The sequence below is a fragment of the Motacilla alba genome, chromosome 13, assembly GCF_015832195.1.
Source record: "Motacilla alba alba isolate MOTALB_02 chromosome 13, Motacilla_alba_V1.0_pri, whole genome shotgun sequence".
Lineage (NCBI taxonomy): Eukaryota > Metazoa > Chordata > Aves > Passeriformes > Motacillidae > Motacilla > Motacilla alba.
The window spans coordinates 1,437,950-1,457,347 of NC_052028.1; the positions used below are offsets into that span (position 1 = coordinate 1,437,950).

The 19,398-nt window shown below is 58.1% G+C and overlaps 2 protein-coding genes across 6 annotated transcripts; both read left to right on the plus strand.

The window, feature by feature from the left end:
• Positions 1 to 137: 137 nt before the first annotated feature.
• On the plus strand, positions 138 to 4,894 carry SMIM33 (small integral membrane protein 33). 5 transcript variants are annotated; one of them, XM_038150195.1, is made up of 2 exons: positions 138 to 268; positions 1,608 to 4,849. In XM_038150195.1, the coding sequence occupies exon 2, from the start codon at positions 1,624 to 1,626 to the stop codon at positions 2,005 to 2,007; it is 384 nt and encodes a 127-aa protein (XP_038006123.1). In that variant the 5' UTR covers positions 138 to 268; positions 1,608 to 1,623; the 3' UTR covers positions 2,008 to 4,849. The 5 variants fall into 5 exon arrangements, with proteins under 5 accessions (XP_038006123.1, XP_038006125.1, XP_038006128.1 ...); XM_038150197.1 differs by having other exon boundaries at positions 201 to 268; positions 1,512 to 4,894; XM_038150200.1 differs by lacking the exon at positions 138 to 268 and adding an exon at positions 276 to 1,040 and having other exon boundaries at positions 1,608 to 4,894.
• Positions 4,895 to 9,064: 4,170 nt separating this feature from the next.
• Positions 9,065 to 19,391, plus strand: PCDH12 (protocadherin 12). The gene is made up of 4 exons (XM_038150193.1): positions 9,065 to 12,129; positions 12,553 to 12,647; positions 13,750 to 13,913; positions 18,615 to 19,391. Exons 1-4 carry the CDS (start codon positions 9,226 to 9,228, stop codon positions 18,977 to 18,979), a joined length of 3,528 nt encoding a protein of 1,175 aa, XP_038006121.1. The 5' UTR covers positions 9,065 to 9,225; the 3' UTR covers positions 18,980 to 19,391.
• Positions 19,392 to 19,398: the final 7 nt, after the last annotated feature.

Genomic DNA, 19,398 nt, shown 5'->3' on the forward strand with positions numbered 1-19,398 from the left:
GCTGGCGGCCTCCACAGCAGCCTGGCTGGGACAAACCCCCTGCCAGCAGCCCCCCCATCCTTTGTGCCTTGCACAGATGTGACGCTCAGAGATTATGCTGTAGATTAAGGTTTTACTGAATCCTGAAATGAGTGCAAATCACCCAGAAGCTCACACGCAGTTGAATCTCTTCTGGATGCTCGGCTGGCATTTCCCACCCTGTCCTCCCCACTTGCAGGAAGGACAGAGCCCAAATATTCACCCCAGCCTGTCTGCTGAGAGCCTGCAGGTAAGAGCAGTGGTGTTTTGGGGTGGAAGGATGGGAAGATGCATTTTGTAATGGCTGAAACTCCCAAGGATTGGTATTTTCTGCTCTGCGATGTGCTCAAGGTCACTGCCGGGGCAGAGGGTGTGGCACAGCACCCCTGGGCCAGGGGGATGTACCTGTGTGCAGGGTGGTGACACGTGGGAGGGGAGGGATGTGCCAGCCCTGACCTGGCTCTGGCTCCTGCCTGTGACCCCCAGCAGCTCACACAATCCTTTAGGTTAGAAAAGCCTCCAAAATCATTGAGGCCAACCATTGAACTGGAGGCCCAAAGCATCCAGACCTCCCCCCGGACTCACTCCACAGCCGTGCTGGCAAATGGGCAAATTCTGCAGCAGTGGGACCCCCGGCAGGGACCATCCTCCCCGGGGCTGTGCCATCCCTGGGGACACGGCCCTTCCAGCCCGGAGCACAGCGTGGGTGTGCCGGGCTGTGCAAACAGCTCACATGCCGAAGGGGATTTTTTACACCCATTCCTTCGCCACATTCAATTTTCACGCCCCGCCGGTGGCAGCGGGGAGGTTTCCGGCAGCCGAAGGTGGGAGGGAGGGTGCTTCTCCCCAAACAAAAGGGCCCTTGTCCCGCCGCGGGGGACAGGAGGGTCGCGGGCGGCAGCGCTGATGTGGCAGCGGCAGGGACGGGAGCAGCGCTGCCCGCGGGATGAGCGGGCGCTCCCCGTGTGCCCCGGGGAGCCCCGGCGGCGGCGGGGCCGGGCCGTGACGTGGCAACTTCCGAGGTGAGTCCGGCTGCACCTTCCCCGGAGAACCAGCCCGCAGCTCGTCCTGCTCGCCCCGCCGGCAGCTTCCCAGCCCCGCAGCCGGGGATGATGATTCCCAGGCGGCAGGGACACGCAGGTACCCCGTGGGGCTCGCAGGGCTCTCCTTCCTTCCTTTCCCATTGCCCCCTGCTCCCACCCGTGCTGGCTCCACGGGATCTTGTCTCTGGCGAGGGACGACTGACGAGGTTGGGTCCCCCGGGGGGGGGTCCCCGTGGGGTTTGGTCCTGGATCAGCACCGTGGGGCTGGGGGCGGAGAGGGGAGGGCAGAGGGCTCCCCACAAGAGCCAGGTGTAGTGTCCAAAGGCGCCTAGGACAGGGGGATGCAGGGATTGCCTCATCCTGTAAGCCCCAGACTTCACCACCAAATCTTCCCCTGTGCTGTGAGCCCGAGGGAAGGGACACTCACGGGATTGTCCCATTCCCTGGCAGCTGCGCGTGCAGCAGCAGGAGCTGCGGGCTCGAGGGCAGGAGATGAGGACAGGGATGGGCTCGGCTCAGTGGTCACCGCCCGTGTCCCTGTGCCAGGTCACCCCACTGAGCCATGAATGCCTCAGTGCCCGGCAGCCAGCTGAGACAGCCCGAGCCCCAGGACGTGGCCGCCTTCACTCCCGTCTCCATCATCAAGAGCGTCACCAAGAAATCGGACGCGCTGCCCGTGATCTCGGTGATCGTCGTCCTCTTCGTGCTGCTGGCCGTGTTCATCGTGCTGGTGGTGCACTACGGCCCCCAGCTGCGCACGGTGCAGGTCACGCTGCAGCACGAGCCCATGGCCCAGCACATGGACAGCGTGCTCCTCACGGACTGGAGGCGCCTGGATGCCCACGGGAAGATGGGCTCGGCTGGAGTGACCTGCCACTGCTCCTGCAACCACCACCTTCCCCACGGGAGTGCTGAGCCCAATGTCATCGAGATCACCTACCTGTGACAGGGCCCGGGGTCACCTGGGCAGGGCTCGAGGGATGTGCCCCACTGGAAAAGCTGGGATGGGATGGTCGTGTATCCTGGGACTCGCCGCTGCCTACACACAGAGGCTGCGTCTCCCCAGACCTGTGTCTGGCCCCAGGAATGCTCAGCCAGGAGGTTCTGGACCCATCTCAAGCCCCCAGAAGTCCAGCCCAGGGGTGTCACTGTCCCCACACAGGAGCTGGGTCCCAGCCTGGGCTCTGGGGCTGGCTCCGCCTGTGTGGGACAGCTTTAGCATCTCTTCTGCTTTTACCTGCCCTGGTTTTACCTGTCCCACACTGCCTGGCAGTGGCCAGCAGAGCTGCCTTGGTCCGTGCCCCAGCTGGAGAGCTCTGGGGCTGTGCTTGGTCCCCTGGCAGTAGCTGGAAGTTGCATCATCTGGAATTGTTTTCCAGTGAAAGATGTTTCCACACTCACGATGATGTCCTCATTACACTGTTTATATGGCACAGAACAGCTTCCAGCCCCTCTTTGCCTCATGCCACAGCCCCTTTTCCCACACTGGGGGGCTGGAACATGGTCCTGCCCCTGCCAGCCCCCCCCAGCCCCTCGGGCAGACAGCCAGAGGAGAGGAGGGCAGAGGATGCAGCCTCTGATTCTGTGTTGGGTGGAGCCAGTACACGTGTCCTGTTCTCAGTGGAGGTGGGTGAGAGAAGAGCGGTGACACAGCAGAGGCAAGAGGTGATAATGGCACATCACAGCTGGCTGAACATCTGTAGGTGCTGGCACCAGAGGGGAAGCTCAGGTGACTCTGGGCAGAGCCTGCAGCATCTCTGTGCAAAGGGATGGGGAGTCTTGAGGTCACCCTCACTGTGGTCACCCTCACTGTGGTCATCTCTCTGTCCCCATCCCTGAGCGCTGTCCCAAGGAAGGAGAGATGGTGTGGTTGGCATTGTCACCCTCAGTGGGGTGATGCTGAGGGGCTCTGTCACCCTGGGGAGAACCTTGTTGAGGTGGCACAGAGGGATCAGGAGAGGTGAAACCGGAGCCCCGCAGGCTCCTGGGCCTGCCGGAGCATGGTCCCTGTTCAGCCCCGCGGTCGCTGCTGCTGGAGGCACCGGCATCTCTGCAGTCCCAGAAGTCAGGATACAGCTTCCACCTCTCCCACGCTGGAAAAGCCAGGTCTGTGTCTGCTCTCAGACCCCTGGCACAGATCCCTGGACAAGAGATGGGCTTTACCTGTTCCTCCAGGTGCTGGAGGTATTCCCAACATGCCAGATGCTCCAGGATCCCTCCTCTCACCTATTTCCAGCCCTTCTTTTGCTTTAAAGCTGGACTTGCAGGAAACTTTTTGTCTCCACAAAAAATCATAATTTATATTTCTTTTTGGGAGAGTTGTTTTCGGTTTGAATTTGTTCCCATTTGTTTTCCAGGGCTGATAGGGCATTATCAGCTCTCTCACATCCGTGTTAGAGGAGATAAGGGCTGTCATTGAAAATCGTGGAGTTCTGCTCCCCTTTCCATGTCAAAAGAGGGCTTTGTTTGCAATGTGTACATCCCTAACAGCACCCCTGAGGAGATAATCACCTCTAGGGACTTCTCCTAATTAGAAATCCTCTCTGTGAGTGTGGGCAGGCCCTGGCACAGGGTGCCCAGAGCAGCTGGCTGCCCCTGGATCCCTGGCAGTGTCCAAGGCCAGGCTGGACAGGGCTTGGAGCAGCCTGGGGCAGTGGAAAGTGTCCCTGCCATGGCAGGGGTAGCACTGGATGGGATTGAAGGTCCTTTCCAACCAAAAGCATTCCATGATCTCTTTAAATGACATCTGTGGGTTGTGGTCACCCCCACCAAGCACTGGAGACCATCACACTGGATGGTCCACTGGATGACCCCTTGTGACCATCACAAGATCTGCACTGTGACACCCAGAGAGGCTACACCGTCCTCCTGGGGACATCAGCCAGTGTCACCTGCCCAGGCTGAGGCAGCAGAGTCATCCCCAGCTTTGGTGGCTGTGTCATTCCTGCTCAGGGAGCAGCTCCATCCAGCACAAAGCCTTTAATTAGAGGAACAGGAGCTTTCCTGGCAGCTCCCTCTGAAGGACACCCACAGCAGGGAAACGTCATGTTTAGAGAGAGAAGATTAAAAACGTCTAAATATTAATAAAGAGAAAGACAAAATGGGTAATTATTGCTGGCACTTATTGATTTGCAGCCGCTGGGGACTCGTAAAGGTCTGATTGATGTCACAGCGTGCCAGGGCCTGGATCCATCTCTTACCCTGTGCAGCACAGGGAGCCCACCCTGGGCTGGTGTTCAGGTGTTTTGGGTTGTCAAACTAAAATCAAATCAAAGTGGCAGTGGAAGGTGGTGCTGCTGTGCGCCCCCTGCCCCCATCCTGTCAGCAGCCCCCTGCACTCTGGGAAGATCCAGCTCCGAAGCCACAGCCTTGGGGAGTTCTTCCATGTGTTTCATTTGCAAACAGAAATTTAGATACAAGCTTTTGGAGCACAGGAAAGAAATTACTGTAAGACTTAGAATAGCAAATTAAATCATACAAGCGAGCAACAATATGCTGCCAGCTTTCTCCTCCAGAAGGACATCAAGGGTTAGATCTCATCTCATTGCTTTCTCCCACACAATAAAACATTATTTTTACAGCTTTTCCTCATTTCTCTTTGGCCAGCTCTCCCTCTTTCTGCTCACAGAATTGCTTTTTGTAGCATTGGGCTTTATAAAACACGTCAGGGTCCTGGAGCAGCAGAGCCGTGCATGACATTACCATAACATTATTCCTGTCTATTCAAACACCCAGCCTGGCCCAATTTACTTCACTTACAACTTTCTTCCCCTCCTTAATAATAATCCTTTTATGAGCACAGAGCAACAATAACTCTCCTTATCGTCCCCTCTGTGCAGGGCAGCTCCTGGAACCCGGCAGGCAGGAGCTGCTTTGCTCAAAACCAGGTTTTTGCCTGGGGAAGGTTTCAGGAGCTGCTACATCCATAATTAACTCTGTCCTCATCAGGGATCACCTGCACCCCCTTTTATTTCCCCCCTAATTAAGGTGTTGCCTGCAGGAGGGGAAGCACCTCTATAACATCCCCCAAAGGAGGGTTTAGTGGGGGAACTGTGGGGTTTGGGGGAGACTCTGCTGTGATGCTGCAGAGTTGCTTAAAACCGTGTAAAACCCAGGAAAACGCCCTAAAATCGTGTGAAAGCGAGGGAGACACCCCGAAACTGTGCAAACCCGGGGGAAACGCCCTAAAATTCTGTGAAACCGAGGGAAGCACCCGAAAACCGTAGGAAACTGAGGGCGGCATCCAGAGCACCCGCTGAGGATGGAGGGGAGGCAGCTGCAGCATCGCCCAAGCCTCACTGCAGGGCTGGGGGCGGCGGAGCCCCCCGGCACCGTCCGCCGGGGGAAGGGTGGTCGCAGCCCCCCTGCGGGGAGAGTTTGGGGGGCTCAGCACCCCCAGCCCCTCGGGCGGCGCCGGGGACAGGCGGGGACAGCGGCGGAGCCCAGCGCGGAGCAGCAGTGGGCTCTCGTGGTGGAGGGATCCAACTGCACAGCGCAGGCACCGCCGGGGCTGCGCCTTCCCCGGCCCGCCCCGGCCTCGGCAGGCAGCGGGAGCTCCGGGCAGGCAGCGCCGGAGGAGCCCGCAAGGACACCCGGGTGGCTGGTGATGGTGGGGGAGGATGAGCAGCCCAGCTCAGGCTGGAGCGGGTGGCACGGGGAGGTCACCTTCAGCCGGCGTCACCCGCTGGTTGTGCGGAGATGAGCTCAGGGAGAGCCGCACCACCGCAAGGGAAGGTCCCTCCAGCTCTTGCAGAGCTCCGTACCTGGTGTGAGAGAGGGAATCACATCCTTCCTCCCGAGAAAGAGCCCCCAGGAGCCTCCCAGGTTTCTGCAGGCAGCTGGGGATGGGGAAGGTTCTGGGCTCCCTCGTGCAGCTGCACCTCACACACCTCATGCTCAGGGAGGGATTGCTGGCCCACTGGAAAGGGAGTGACACTTCTAGAGGAGCAAAGGCTGTCTTTGAAGGACTGAAAATTCATAGAATCACGGACTATTCACAGTTGGAAGGGGCTCCCAAGGATCATCCTGTCCAGCTCCTGGCCCTGCACAGACACCTCAACAGTCCCACCCTGGTCATCCCTGGGAGCGGTGTCCAAACTCTCCTGGAGCTCTGGAGGCCTTGGGCACTGGAAGCGGCTTCAAGGTCTGCCTGGATCTTTCTCTTGTCCAGGTGAACATCCCCAGCTCTCAGCCTGTCTTCATCAGAGAAAATTATTAGATGTGAAAAGCCTCTTCACTCTCATTTCGAGCTGCCCTCCTCTCCCTGCTGTGTTATGGCACAGCTCCTGGTCCCAGGCTAGCACCGTGTCAGCCCAAAATGACGAAGTTTGAAGATCTCCAGCTGTGCAGTGGAGCTCGAAATAACCTGGTGGTGCTGCTCTCTGCCACGTGATGGACAGGGAGAGTGGTGCCTCCAGCACAGCTCTGCACCCCTGGGAGCTCAGGGTGTGCCCATGCCCTGCACTGGAGGCTGGAGAGCGGCTGAGACGCAGAGAGCCAGGTTGGCATTCCTGAAAATGGCATTTCCAGCTGCTCTGGGCACGGACAGCATCGGGCAGGAGCTGCAGGAAGCATTGCACACAGTGAATGCATGAAGTGCTGTAAGAATTCAGTGTAGCTGAGGCTCTTCCTGAGTTTTAAATGAAAGGGTTCAGGTGCAGTCTAAACCTTAGAGGGGGAATTTTGTGTTTGTAGCCACCACAGAGTCCACGGAGGTTCTGAAGCACGTCGGGAACCTGCTGGGGTGTGAACAGGAAACAGGAGGAGACACGTTTTGTTTTTAGCACCAGATCTCATTTCCCTGCCTGTGCTTCTGGCAAGTCTCAGCTCGACCCCGTTTTTCTTTCCTATTTTCTTGCAGCTTTACTCAGTCCATCTCCCTCCATGGCACTGATTTGCAGCTCAGCCATGCTCTGGCAGGATCCTCCTGCCAGCTGGGAATGTTCTGCTGGCTGGGGGTCACAGGCCTGGTCTGTAGGGCTTTATTCCTGAAGAATCATCAATAATTCATGCAGGAGCTCCTCCTGGCTAGGCTAGACCTGTCACCAGTGCTGGGATCTGTACAGCCAGGCTGGGGACAGTGCTCAGGGGGCTCACAGCCTGGTGACAGTGACTTCTCCTCCCAGCCTTTCCCTGAACAAACTGGCACTCAAAATCCCACCTGGACCCATTCTTTGAGGAGAAAAATGAGCAGTTTGGAGGTTTGGAATCCTCCCAGTGGAGGGGTGGGGACAGCAGCAAGTGGGGTCTGGCAGGTGGGTGCTGGAGTCGGGGGGAATTCACCTCCTGTGGTGTCAGTGATGGGTTAAACACGGGGCACTGAGGGAGAGTGGCTTGTTCTGCAGTGGGATTGGGAGGTGATGGGGGAAGGAAACCCCAGGCAGGGCTCCTTGGGGAACTCTCACACTCCTGGGGGGTCATATTTATTTCCTTTCCCTTGTGATGTTCCATCATGGTTCTTCTGTTCCGCTCCATCCCTGAAAAGGAAAAGCATTAAAAAAACGCGAGGCAGAGGGATAACAGTCCCAGCAGAAGGAAGTGGCCTTCCCACCTCCCCTCCCAAAATCGGGCACGGGCTGCGAGACATCCGCTTCTCCACCCGGAGCTCCGCAGGCAGCGGGAGCGATCAGGATCGAGCGGGATCATCCCTCCGGGAGAGCCCCGGGCTGTGCAGGAGGAAGCGCGAGCACAAAGCAGGGAAATGACTTGGCAAAGGTCACCTGGAGCTGGGGCCGAGCCCAGGAATAGCACCGGGCTCTGGCAACCCCCCGCAGCACCGTCCCTTCCTCCCGCTGTGCTGAGGGCACAGCTCGTGGCACTGGGGTGGATTTGGTTTTGCTACTCTTTGTGGCATCAAAATTCACCGTGGCCAAGAAAAGTGATGACAGAGGAACCTCACCTGGGAAATCCAGAGCAGTGAGGGGAGCTGGGAGGGATGGGAATAGGCTGGGGGGACAGGGGTGCCCACCAAGGCTAGAAGAGCAGGAGGAGAGGGTGAGGTGGGCACAGGACACCAAAGGCTGCCTGGAAGATGTGGAGACACAGAGATGACATGGCTGCCGGGGCTCCAACCACACCTTGAGGATGCTCCATAACAGCCAAGGAAAGTTCCACACGACCTTCCCTGTCCTGAATGCCTTCTGTCACCTCAAGACCAAAGCAAACCCAGCCTGGGGTCTGGGGGCTCTGCAGGCTCAGGAAGAATAGATGGAACACCTTCAGGCTGTGCTACCTGTGTGTGCACAGCTGGCCAGCTGTGGTGATACTGGTGCAACAGCTGGGCAGCCTGAAGGTGGGGGCTTGGGGTGAGATGTTGAAATAGGCCCAGAAGGGATTTGATGGTGCAGGAATAACGCCAGGGAAATCAGTGTTGAGCCAAGCTGAGATGGAGCACGTGCCAAGAGAGGGAGCAGCCAGGACAGCCGGATGCAGGGATGGGGAGAGGCCTGAACGGACACAGGCTGTGTCTGCCAGCACCTCCCTCCTTCCCTCGTGCCCTCCAGGCTGTGTTTGGTGTGGCCACGCTCCTGCTGATTCATCAGCTCATTTTGGTGTGTCCAGCTGGAACTGGTGACATCGTCACCTTTGTACTGGGAAAAGTGACTTGGGCTCATTGCCCTCCAAAGGCAGAGCAAGGAGCAGGGATTGCACTTGGATTTAGGCAAAATGAGAATATATCAAAGTCTGAGATGTAAAAGTGTGGAGAACAAGGCTTTGGGTCAATGCAGGAGCAGGAGTCCATCACCTCTTCCTGAAGCACAAAAGGTTTGTGGTGGGTCAGGGACTGCAGGAATCCCACCTTCTGGGCAGTGTGCTCTGCAGGTGACAGTGGTCTCGGTCCCCTCAGGCTGGGATCGGAGGGCACTTCCACACCCTCTCGCAGCTGGGCCCGTGCCGCCCCACGAGCCCCCACCCCGCCCCGGCGTTGTACCAGCCCGGTCCTCCCTTTTCCTGTAGGTGGGGTTTCCATAGGATGTCGGCCGCTCCATCCCCAGCCCGGCCAGCCGGCCAGTGGCTGCTGCGGGGACGGTCCCTCCGCTCCGGGCTGTCCCTGCCCGGGGAGCCCCGGTGATGGCAGCGCGGGGGACAACCACCAGCCCTGCCTGTGATTTCCCCTCCTTTCCAAGCTCTGGCTGGAGCCCACGGCCCTCGGAGATGGGAGAGGATGCCGAGGCCCTGCGGTGGCCCTGAGGACTCTCCGGGGATGCGGTGGCCGGCGGGACAGCCCATGGCAGCGCGGCGGAGCCGCGGGGGCTCTGCCAGCAGCGTGCTGGGGCTGGGCCGCTCGGCACTGCGGCTGCCGGCGCTATGGTGGTGGTACCTGTTCCTGAGCGCCGATGCCCAGGAGGTGGCCACGTTCACGGTGCGGTACCGGGTGCTGGAGGAGGTGCCCCCAGGAACTGTCATAGGGAGCCTGGCCGAGCACTTCGAGGGCGGTGAGAGCGGCGAGGCGGCCGAGACCTTCCAGCTGATGGAGACCCCCGGCAGGTTCCCGCTGCACGTGGGTAGCGGGGATGGGGTGCTCAGCACGGCCGGGCGGGTGGACAGGGAGCAGCTGTGCCGCCACAGTGATCCCTGCTGGGTGTCCTTCGACGTGCTGGCTGCCCAGAACCCGGCCCTGATCCACGTGGAGGTTCAGGTGATGGATGTCAACGACAACGCGCCGCGGTTCCCCACGCCCGAGCTGGAGCTGGAGATCTCAGAGAGCGCATCCCTGCGGACACGGATCCCGCTGGATCGAGCGCTGGATGCTGACGCTGGCCCCAATGCCCGCTGCTCCTACGCCCTCTCCCCCAGCGAGCACTTTGCTCTGGAGGTCATCTCTAGCTCCGATGGGACGAGACATGCGGAGCTCGTCGTGGTTAAGGAGGTGGACCGGGAGCTGCACTCCTCCTTCGACCTCGTGCTGACAGCCACGGATCACGGGGAGCCACCAAAATCAGGTACTGCTTTGATTAAAGTCATTGTCCTCGACTCCAATGACAACAGCCCCGTGTTTGCAGAGAGCTCCCTGACGGTGGAGGTTCGGGAGGACGCCCAGCCTGGGACCCTCCTCGTGACAGTCACGGCCACTGACCCCGACCAGGGTCCCAACGGGGAGATCGAGTACAGCCTGAGCAGGCACGCGCCCCCCGAGGTCCTGAGCACATTCAGCATCGATGCCCGCACGGGCAGCCTCTTCCTGAGGCTCCCTCTGGACTACGAGGAGACCCACGCCTACGAGCTGGACGTGCAGGCGCGGGACCTGGGCGCCAACCCCATTCCAGCCCACTGCAAGGTCCTGGTCAAGGTCCTGGATGTCAATGACAACGCTCCCGACGTCCATGTCACCTGGGCTGCGCGGGAGCCCGTGCTGTCTGAGGCCCTTCCCAAGGACAGCTTTGTGGCCCTGGTGACAGCCAGTGACCCCGACTCGGGAAGCAACGGGCAAGTGCTCTGCTCCCTCAGCCAGGGCTATGAGCACTTCAGGCTGAAGAGGACCAACAGCCACAGCTTCGCGCTGCTGACCAACGCCTCGCTGGACCGCGAGCGGCGTGCCGAGTACAACCTGACGCTGGTGGTGCGGGACATGGGGGACCTGTCCCTGGCCGTGCTGAAACACCTCACCATCTGCATCAGTGATGTCAACGACAATGCTCCAGCCTTCGAGAAGGCCGCCTACGAGGCTGCTGTTGCTGAGAACGGTGAAGCACCTGCCTTCCTGCTCACTGTCCGTGCCACCGACCCCGACCTGGGCTCCAATGGGAAAGTCACATACAGGATCCTAGACCCCTCTGCTTTGGGGCTGGTCTCAGTCGACCACATCACTGGAGACATTTTTGCCCTCCAAGCTTTTGATTATGAGCAGGTGAGGAACCTAGAGTTCCTGGTGACAGCAGAGGATGGAGGGCATCCCAAGCTGGCATCCAACATCTCCATCAGACTGGCTGTGCTCGACCGGAATGACAACGCACCCATCATCACCACACCAGTGCTGGTGGGAGGGGTGGCCACGCTCTCTGTCCTGGTCAATGTGGACACTGGGTGCTGCTGGGTGGTCCCTGGGAATGGGAGCACCCAGGGGGCCGCGGCAGTGACCAATTCCACACTGGTGTCGTGCCCTGCCAACCCCTTCCTCTTCACCATCGTGGCCAGGGATGTGGACTCCGGCATCAACGGGGCTCTCCGGTATGATCTGGTGGGTGGGGATGATGCCGGGCTCTTCATCCTGGACCCGCTCCTGGGGCAGGTGTCCCTCAACGCCAGCAATGCCAGCAGCCTGGCCGGCAGCCAGCGGGAGCTGCTGATCCGGGTGAGTGACCAGGGGGACACCCCCCTGCACACCCTGGCCCGGCTCCGCTTGCTGTTCCGGCGGCACGGGGCCTTCTCCAAGATGTCAGCGCGGGATCCCGGCTGGCCCGGTCTCTCCGTGGTGCTGCTGATCTGCCTGGCCGCTCTCCTGGGCGGCTGCGTGCTGCTGCTGGCGCTGACCCTGTCCCTGCGCAAGAAGGACAAGAAGGACGGCATGGCCTACAACTGCCGGGAGGCAGAGGACGCCCGCAGGCAGCAGCAGCTCAAGAAGCCGCACAGGCAGATCCAGAAGGCCGACATCCACCTGGTGCCGCTGCTCCGGGGCCGCCCCCGGGAGCCCGAGCCCCCCCGGGCCTGCCAGGAGGAGCAGCCCGGCACAGCCACCCCTGCGGCCGGCGCGTCCCCGCAGCCTCCCCTCCACCTCACCCCCACTCTCTACAGGACCCTGAGGAATCAGAGGACACAAAAAGGCTCGGAGGAGCAGCAGGGTGCTTTCGAGCTGCCCGTCCTGCAGCGCCGGCCCTGCCAGCCCCACAGAGCCAAACACTCGGTGAGGGAGGCTGTGGGCCCCCCGGAGGCACCGCTGCACCCCAAGAGCCTGGTGAAGCCACCCATGGGAGAGCCCCGAGTGCCAGCCGAGCAGCCCGTGGGTGCGGGGGGACCCGAGCAGCCCCAGCCCCACCAGCAGATCCTCAGGAGCCTGGTCCGGCTGTCGCTGGTGGCCCTGGCGGAGCAGAGCCCGACCGGGGAGTTCGCCATGGAGTCGCCCCCAGTGCAGGTAGGAGCTGCTCCGGGCGTTCCCGCAGTGTGGGCACCCCCGGTCCTTCCTTGCCTGGGCCGTGCCCACCCTGGCGTGGTGGGAATGGGCAACCTGAGGGTCTTTGCTTGGTCTCTTCCCCCAGGCCTGGGTAGGATGAACAACCCCCCCACCCAGCAGGGTCACCCAGCAGGACAGGTGGGAGCGGGGCTGTCACAGGGGGAAGGGGACAATCCCAGGGCCAGGGAGCAGCAGGAGGGGTGCAGGGGAAGCTCGGGCCCAGGTGGGCTGCCCAGCGCTTGTTTTTCCCCCGGTGTGGGGATGCTGAGCCATCTGCAGGAGGAGGAAACGCTATAAAAAGGCCGGGGGGCTCGGAGGGACGTCCTGGCAGGAAGCAGCTTGAGTGGCCAGCCCGGGGCTCAACAGGCTTTTCCTGCCTTGCAGCAAATCTCCCAGCTGCTCTCCCTGCTGCACCAGGGCCAATTCCAGCCCAAAACAAACTACAGGGGAAACAAGTACACGGCCAAGAACGGCAGCAGGTAAGGCTGGCTCCCAGCACTTCCCTTCCCCACGCCTCCTTCCCCTGCTCCAGCCCCACCAGTCCAAAGCCTCCGAGGGAAGAGACATACAAGAAAAAGCCTCATCTCCTGAGTTTGGAGGTTCTCCCTTCAGGGACAGGTTGTGCTCCTCTGGTCCTGGCTCCCAGTGGTATCCAGCTGCTCTTTGCCTCCTTCCTGGGGCACCTTTGACAGGTCTCTCCATACTCACCTGAGCTCTTCCATGGCCATGAACCACCCCTTGCCAAGAACTCTGATGGTTCTGGGTGCTCAGGAGCACAGAGGAGCCCAGCTCTGGAGGCAGCAGTGCAAGCAGTGCACACACTTTTAGTGCCTGTCAATGTGAGTTTGGGACACCTGACTCTGTGCCAGGGGGCAGATGAGTGAGAAACTGCCTCAGGGCTAGAAGCACTGAGATATCCCAGCTGTGTGCCAAAGATATCCCCAAACTTCATGGTGTTCCCATTAAATTACGCTGTGTGTTCTGGGTGCACGCTCCTGAGGATGCCGAGTCTTCATCACTGCCTTGCCACGTCCCCCTGTCCCCACCTGGTCAGGCCGTGGGCAGACACAGCTTTCTGCACGTTCTCACCTGCAGCTGCAGAGGATGGAGAGGGAGGGAGAGCAGCTCCAGGGTATCTGGGGTGCTGCTCACCTGGTCCTGCAGGGGGAAGCTCCTCTGAATTAATGGGGAGGAACCAGCAGGTCCCTGTTTGCTCAGGATGTGCCCCTAGACCCCTGGAAATGTTCCAGACCAGGTTGGACGGGGCTTGGAGCGATCTGGGATTATGGAGGGTGTCCCTGCCCGTGGCAGGGGGTGGAATGAGATGGGCTTTAAGGTCCCTTCCAACCCTTCTGTGGTTCTCTGGTCTTGCTGCAGAAGGATAAAAACCCTTTCAGGCAGGAAATGTGGAGGAACCCGTCCAAACCTCATTAATTGATGGGCACTCAAAATGCCTTTGGTTCTGTGAGTGATGCATGGGGAGGGTGCCCAGAGCCCCTCTCTGGGGCATTTTGGGGAGATAGAGACCCTTCCAAGGGCTCATTGGGGCTGAAGTGACCTGGGTGTTGTGACCCCTGGCAGGGCTGCAGGGCTGGACACGGGGCTGGACATGGACTGCCTGAGCACCAAGGACAGCGGGCACGGCGAGAGCGAGGCCGGGGACCGCGACTCCGACAGCGCCTTCGAGCTCTCCGTGCAGCAGCTCGTGGGAGAGGAGCTGGAGACCCTCCTGGAGCCACAGGCAGGTGAGGTGACCTCGCTGCTGGGACAGGGTGGGACTGGGGGGGCTCCAGCAGTAGCATCTCCTCAGGTAACCCACACTAACCCCATCCAGGAGGTCCTGCTGGCCTGCAGCAGCCAGGGCATATCACACCTCCCACAGTGTCTCTGGCGGGGGCAGTGCTTGAGGCAGCATGTCTGGACCGTCCCAGGCTTTTGGTAGCAGGCCAAGGGACTTGCTGAGCTTCACACTGGATCTTTCCCTGTGTTTATGGCTGCTCTTCCCTCCCATGGACGTGTCTCCTGAGGTTTAGGGTTTAGTGATGTGTGAGCTTGGCCTCTGTCATTGCTGACGGGTGAGGTCCAGTTGCACATTGCAGCTGGTGAACTGCTTCCCATGCTGGCCTGAGCCCTCCCTTCATGGTCTCCTGTCCATGCAGAGTGAAAAAGGTGGACACTTTTGCTTGTCAAACCCCACAAGATATTATTTACCTTCAGAGCCTCACTGGATCCTCTTTTCTCTTCATCTCCTGTGACCAACCTGCTGCTAATTTTATATTTTTTGAGATGTGTGACCAGGATTGTGTGCAGTGTTTAGGATCCACTGGGCGTACAAGGAGGTTTTCTGGTGTGTTCCTCATTCCTGTCCTGCCCAAGCTCCACACTGAGCCCTGTTTGTTGTGGCTCCCAAATCCCTCTTCTGTGTGGAGGGAGAGCCATTAACACGTGACAGGTTGTTCCCTGTGACAATTATCTGACAGTTGATGGCACAGAAATTCACCAGCCATGTTTTGCTCATGGCACTCAGCATTATCGGGTCCTCCAGCAACGCCCTGCTTTTGGGTGTTTTAGTGGAGTCAACACCAACATTGTCCTTGCCCTATCATTTATCACTGTGCTGAGCAGATACGCTGGGACTCTGCTAATGATCTCCCTTGGTGAGGGAGATTAATTATTCCTACCCTCACTTCCCAGCTTTTAACACATATTAGTCCCTACAGAACCTGCCTGTAAATTCAGGCACAGCTCAGGTCCCCTGCAAGCCTGGCTGGTGCTGTTCCATCAGCTCAGGTGACCTCTGCATTCACAGAATTGAATTCTGGAATGGTTTGGGTTTAAAGGGACCTTAAAGTCTATCCCATCCCACCCCCTGCCATGGCAGGGACTCCTTCCACCATCCCAGGCTGCTCCCAGCCCCAGTGTCCAGCCTGGCCTTGGGCACTGCCAGGGATCCAGGGGCAGCCATAGCTGCTCTGGGCACCCTGTGCCAGGGCCTGCCCACCCTCCCAGGGAACAATTCCTTCCCAATATCCCATCCATCCCTGCCCTCTGGCACTGGGAAGCCATTCCCTTGTCCTGGCACTCCAGACCCTTGTCCAATCCAGGACTCTCCATGCAGCCCTTCCAAATTTCCAGAGCACAATTCCCCATGTGACAATGTCAGGTGGTTCCTCTGGGAGCAGCAGCTCCATGGCTCTCTCTGCTGAGCCTTGCACAGAAGGACTTCTCTGAATCTGCCTGGGCTGGGTTCACCTTCACATGCTTAAAAACTCCTGTCACCATTTCCACCTCCCCTCCCTCCGATCCTGCATTCATTTGAAGCAGTAGTTAATGAACAGCAGCTAATAAACCAGGCAATTTCATAACTGAGTTCCTCTGGCACTCCGGGGTGAATACCATCTGGGCCTGACATTTTCTACATGTTCCTTTTATTGATTTGTTCTAAAAATCTCCTCTCTTGGCATTTCAATTTGAAAGAGTTGGGCTGACTCATGTCCTGTAGCAGAAATTTCATTGTGGAGCCTCTGTGCTCCTGCACAGAAGAGAAGCTCATTGAGCTTTGCTGCTGGGGTGGTTTGAATTCCAGAGCTGGGCATTTGTGGTGCTCTTCCTTTGGGACAGAACCTGCTGCTTCTCCCCCTTTGCCTCCCTGCTCTTTTATTCCAGAAAGGAGCAAACGAAGGTAAGGCTGAGACCTAAACGTTTCCTTGGATTCCGAGGTCCTGTGGCCAAGAGCAGGGAGCAAAGAGGAGCCCAGCTCTATCCCAGGTGCACTGACATGCCCTGATCCCAGAAAAGGGACTGGGGGAGCTGCCCAGCAGCTCTGGATGCAGTCCTGCCCACACAAAGATAGAAAATCAGAGCTATGGTGAGGCAGATCCATGAAGTGCCATCTTCCATGATCCTTGGATTGGACAGGAAAAAAATCCTTTTGGCCAAAGTCCTGGAATTCCATAGGATCATTAGGGTTGGAAAAGGCCTCCCAGACCATTGTTCCCCAGCACTGCCATGTCCACCAGTGACCCGTGTCCCCAGTGCCACATCCCCATTCCCGGGATGATGGTTCTGCCACTTCCCTGGGCAGCCTGCTCCATGCCAGCAGAGAATGCTGAGGCTGTGTGGATTCCTGCTGGCCATGCTCAGAGTCCGATCTGTTCCAGACCTGCAAACCTTCCCCAGGAGCCCAGAGCTGCCAAACCTTCCCCAGGAGCCCAGAGCTGCTCGCACAGGCGGCCGAGCGCAGACACTGGAGCTGCCGGGCTCCTTCCTCCTCTCCCAGACACAAACAGAGCCGTGGACTTGCATCCTGAGAGGGAGGAAGGAAGCACTGTGGTGCTCAGGAGCATCCTAACAGCTGGCTGAGGCTGGCTGGGCCTTTGTGCTGTTCCCAGCGGGGGGACTGCAATCCCAGGCAGCTCTGGGATTGTTGATGTTGTGGGATGAACTCGCAGCACCGTCTGTTAGCTCTGATCCCCCAGCAGCCCAGCACAGCACTCCCAGCAGCAGATGAGAGATATAACTTTATGGATGATAAAAACAACCCCTGCTCCCCAAACACCATTAAAACAAGGCAGTAAAGAGTTATTGGTCAAATTAAACATACCTAATTATGAGGTTTTCATGGCCACGGGACTGTCAGCCCAGCTCTCCCTGCAGAGACAGACCAGTTGTGCCCTGCTCCAGAGCTGAAGCAGCCAAATATTCAGGGATGAGGTGGCTTCTTGCATACTGGGAGGAGAAAACTGCATATTTTACAGCAAAACCTGCAGTGCACTTGGGTGATGTCTCAAGGAACAGTCACTGCAACTCAAATACTGAGATTGCAGAAAGAAACCCTGGATGTGAAGCAACACAAAAGAATTTTGGGGCTCCAGCTGAAAAAGTCTAAGGGATGTACCTGCCCTTCTCTCCTTACCAGGCTGGAGTCCCAGATTTCGCCCCCAGCCCATGCCAGGGCAGTATTTTCAAGAGAAGAAGGAGCAGTTGCTTGGCTGGCTGAGGAAGGAGCCTTGTCTCAGTCACTGACTGCAGATCCCAGGTCCCAGCTGTGGCAGGGTATTGACCACCCTCTGGAATTAGAAGGATAAGAGCATTGGAATGGGGACTGGGGACCCTCCTTTCCACTTTTTAGTCAGAGCCACACAATTATTATTACTACAGTGACACCAGCTCTTGCCACCCTGGGACTGCTGGGTTTTGTTACCCGTAAGGTTTTGCTCTCCCAACACCCTTCCTAAACTGGCTGGTTGCTCTGAACTCCCCTGAGGTTCTGGGATGTGCTTTGGGAAGGAACAATGAGGGGCTGGAATGCAGCCTCTGTGCACCACAGCACGGACTCTTGTTTACCAGCGACCTCAAAAAACAAGAATCCCTGTTCCCCTTCCTGCTGTCTGACGAGGAAGCTATTCCAGGCTCTCCCTCCTATGGGGTCCTTCCTTTATTTTCCAGGAGATGTTTATTCATGGACATCTATAATCACTTCTTCTCTTGCCAACCCTATTTTAAGCATAAAGATTTCCTTTGCTGGCGCATATCTCCTCAAAATAATGACAGGTTGCAGTCAGATCCCTGGAGAGCACTTGCTTCCTTAGGAGCCGCAACCTCCAGCTCTTGGGGTCTCCATTGTGTCAGCCTGGATCACTCCTGGTTTCATCTCCAGAGTTTTCCCTGCTGGTGTCGTTTCAGCTCCCTCTCCCACAGATGGATAATCAGATTTGTGTGTAATTCCCCTAATCAGACCCAGTAACAATCCACCCTGGCTGTGCCTCCCTGCCAACAGGGAATACCCTGAGTCCTCTGTGTGATTTCAGTTGCCCATTGTGGGCCACAATCAAATTACTGCTGCACTAACGAGCCTGCCCCAGCCCCCAGCCCAGGCTCCCCCTGCTCCTCAGCTGTTTCCAATAGAGGAACAACTACTTTAGAGCTCAATTGTTCCGTCCCAGTCTCCAGCCATCCAGCTGTGCATTTTATAATCCAGAATTTCATTCTGGTGTTATTGTTTTCACAGTAACCCATTTCTTTTCGGTCTCAATCTGCCTCCTTAGCAGCAAGTTCCCACCCTGGAGTGACCCTGAAGGGAAGTCCACTATCTCTGTGTCCAACACTTCCCCCTGGAAAGCTTTTCATTGTCTGCTCCCCTTCAGCCAGTCCTAAACCCTCCCTCTCTCAGGCTTTGCTAACAATTTAGCGAAGTGCCAATTGAGACTGCAACAAATGAGAATGCACAGTGATTCTAATGGCTATTACATTAAAAACAAAACCCAACCCCCGATAATTTCAAAGCAGTTGTATTTTGTTTGGCTTTTTTAAGCTGCTGGTTTGCATGGTGTCACCGGTGATCTGTTTTCAATCATGCCTCTCAGCTGATTTTAGATATTTTCATTTATCAATATTTTTTTCAATTTATTCTCCCCCCCCTTCCCCGCTGTACTGTCCCTCCCCAGAGCTGGCCCTCAAGAGGCTGACAGCTGCAGACCCAGAGTGGGTGGCCCGGCTGTCCCTGCCCCTCACCTGCAGCTACAAGGACAACGTCTTCTGCCCCGACTCGCCGTGCTCCCCTGAGGATGAGGAAGCTGCAAGGCAGGAGAAACCGAGGACCTTTGAGACCTTTGGCAAAGGTGCTGGGGCTGACCCTGGTGGCAGTGGGACAAGGCTGGCCAGCACCTTCCTGTCGGAGATGAGCACCCTGTTTGAGATGATCCTGTCCCAGAAGGCACAGGTGCACAGCGAGGCGGGCGCGGGGCTGCTGCGGCAGCTGTCGGCCCGCGGGCACAGCCTCGGCCCGGGGGATGCTGCTCCAGGGCTGTAGCAGCTCAGTGGCTGTGGCAGGGAGAGCACAGTCAGAGATTTGGGGTGCCCAGCCCTTTCACCAGCCCCAGCAGGGTCACTGTATGACCCATGCCTAGACAGGTATATTCCTTCCTTTGCCCCACTGAATTTCTCCACAACCGATTTCACCTTTAGTTCCCCTCCACCTGCCTGTCCTTGCCTTCCTCCTCCCCACCCCGCACTCCCAGTGCTCTGCCAGCCTCCCATCCCACCCAGCAGCAGGAGGGCCCTTTTCTCCCAACAGGCCCAGGCAAGGGGGTTGTGAGAACAACCACAGCACAGTGAGATACATCCATGTGATCACAGACTGTGAAAATACCTGTCACGGACACTGCTGCAGCTGGGCTCCAGGGTTTCAGTAATTTAAATAAAACTGTTTTTTTCTAACCCTCTCCGTCA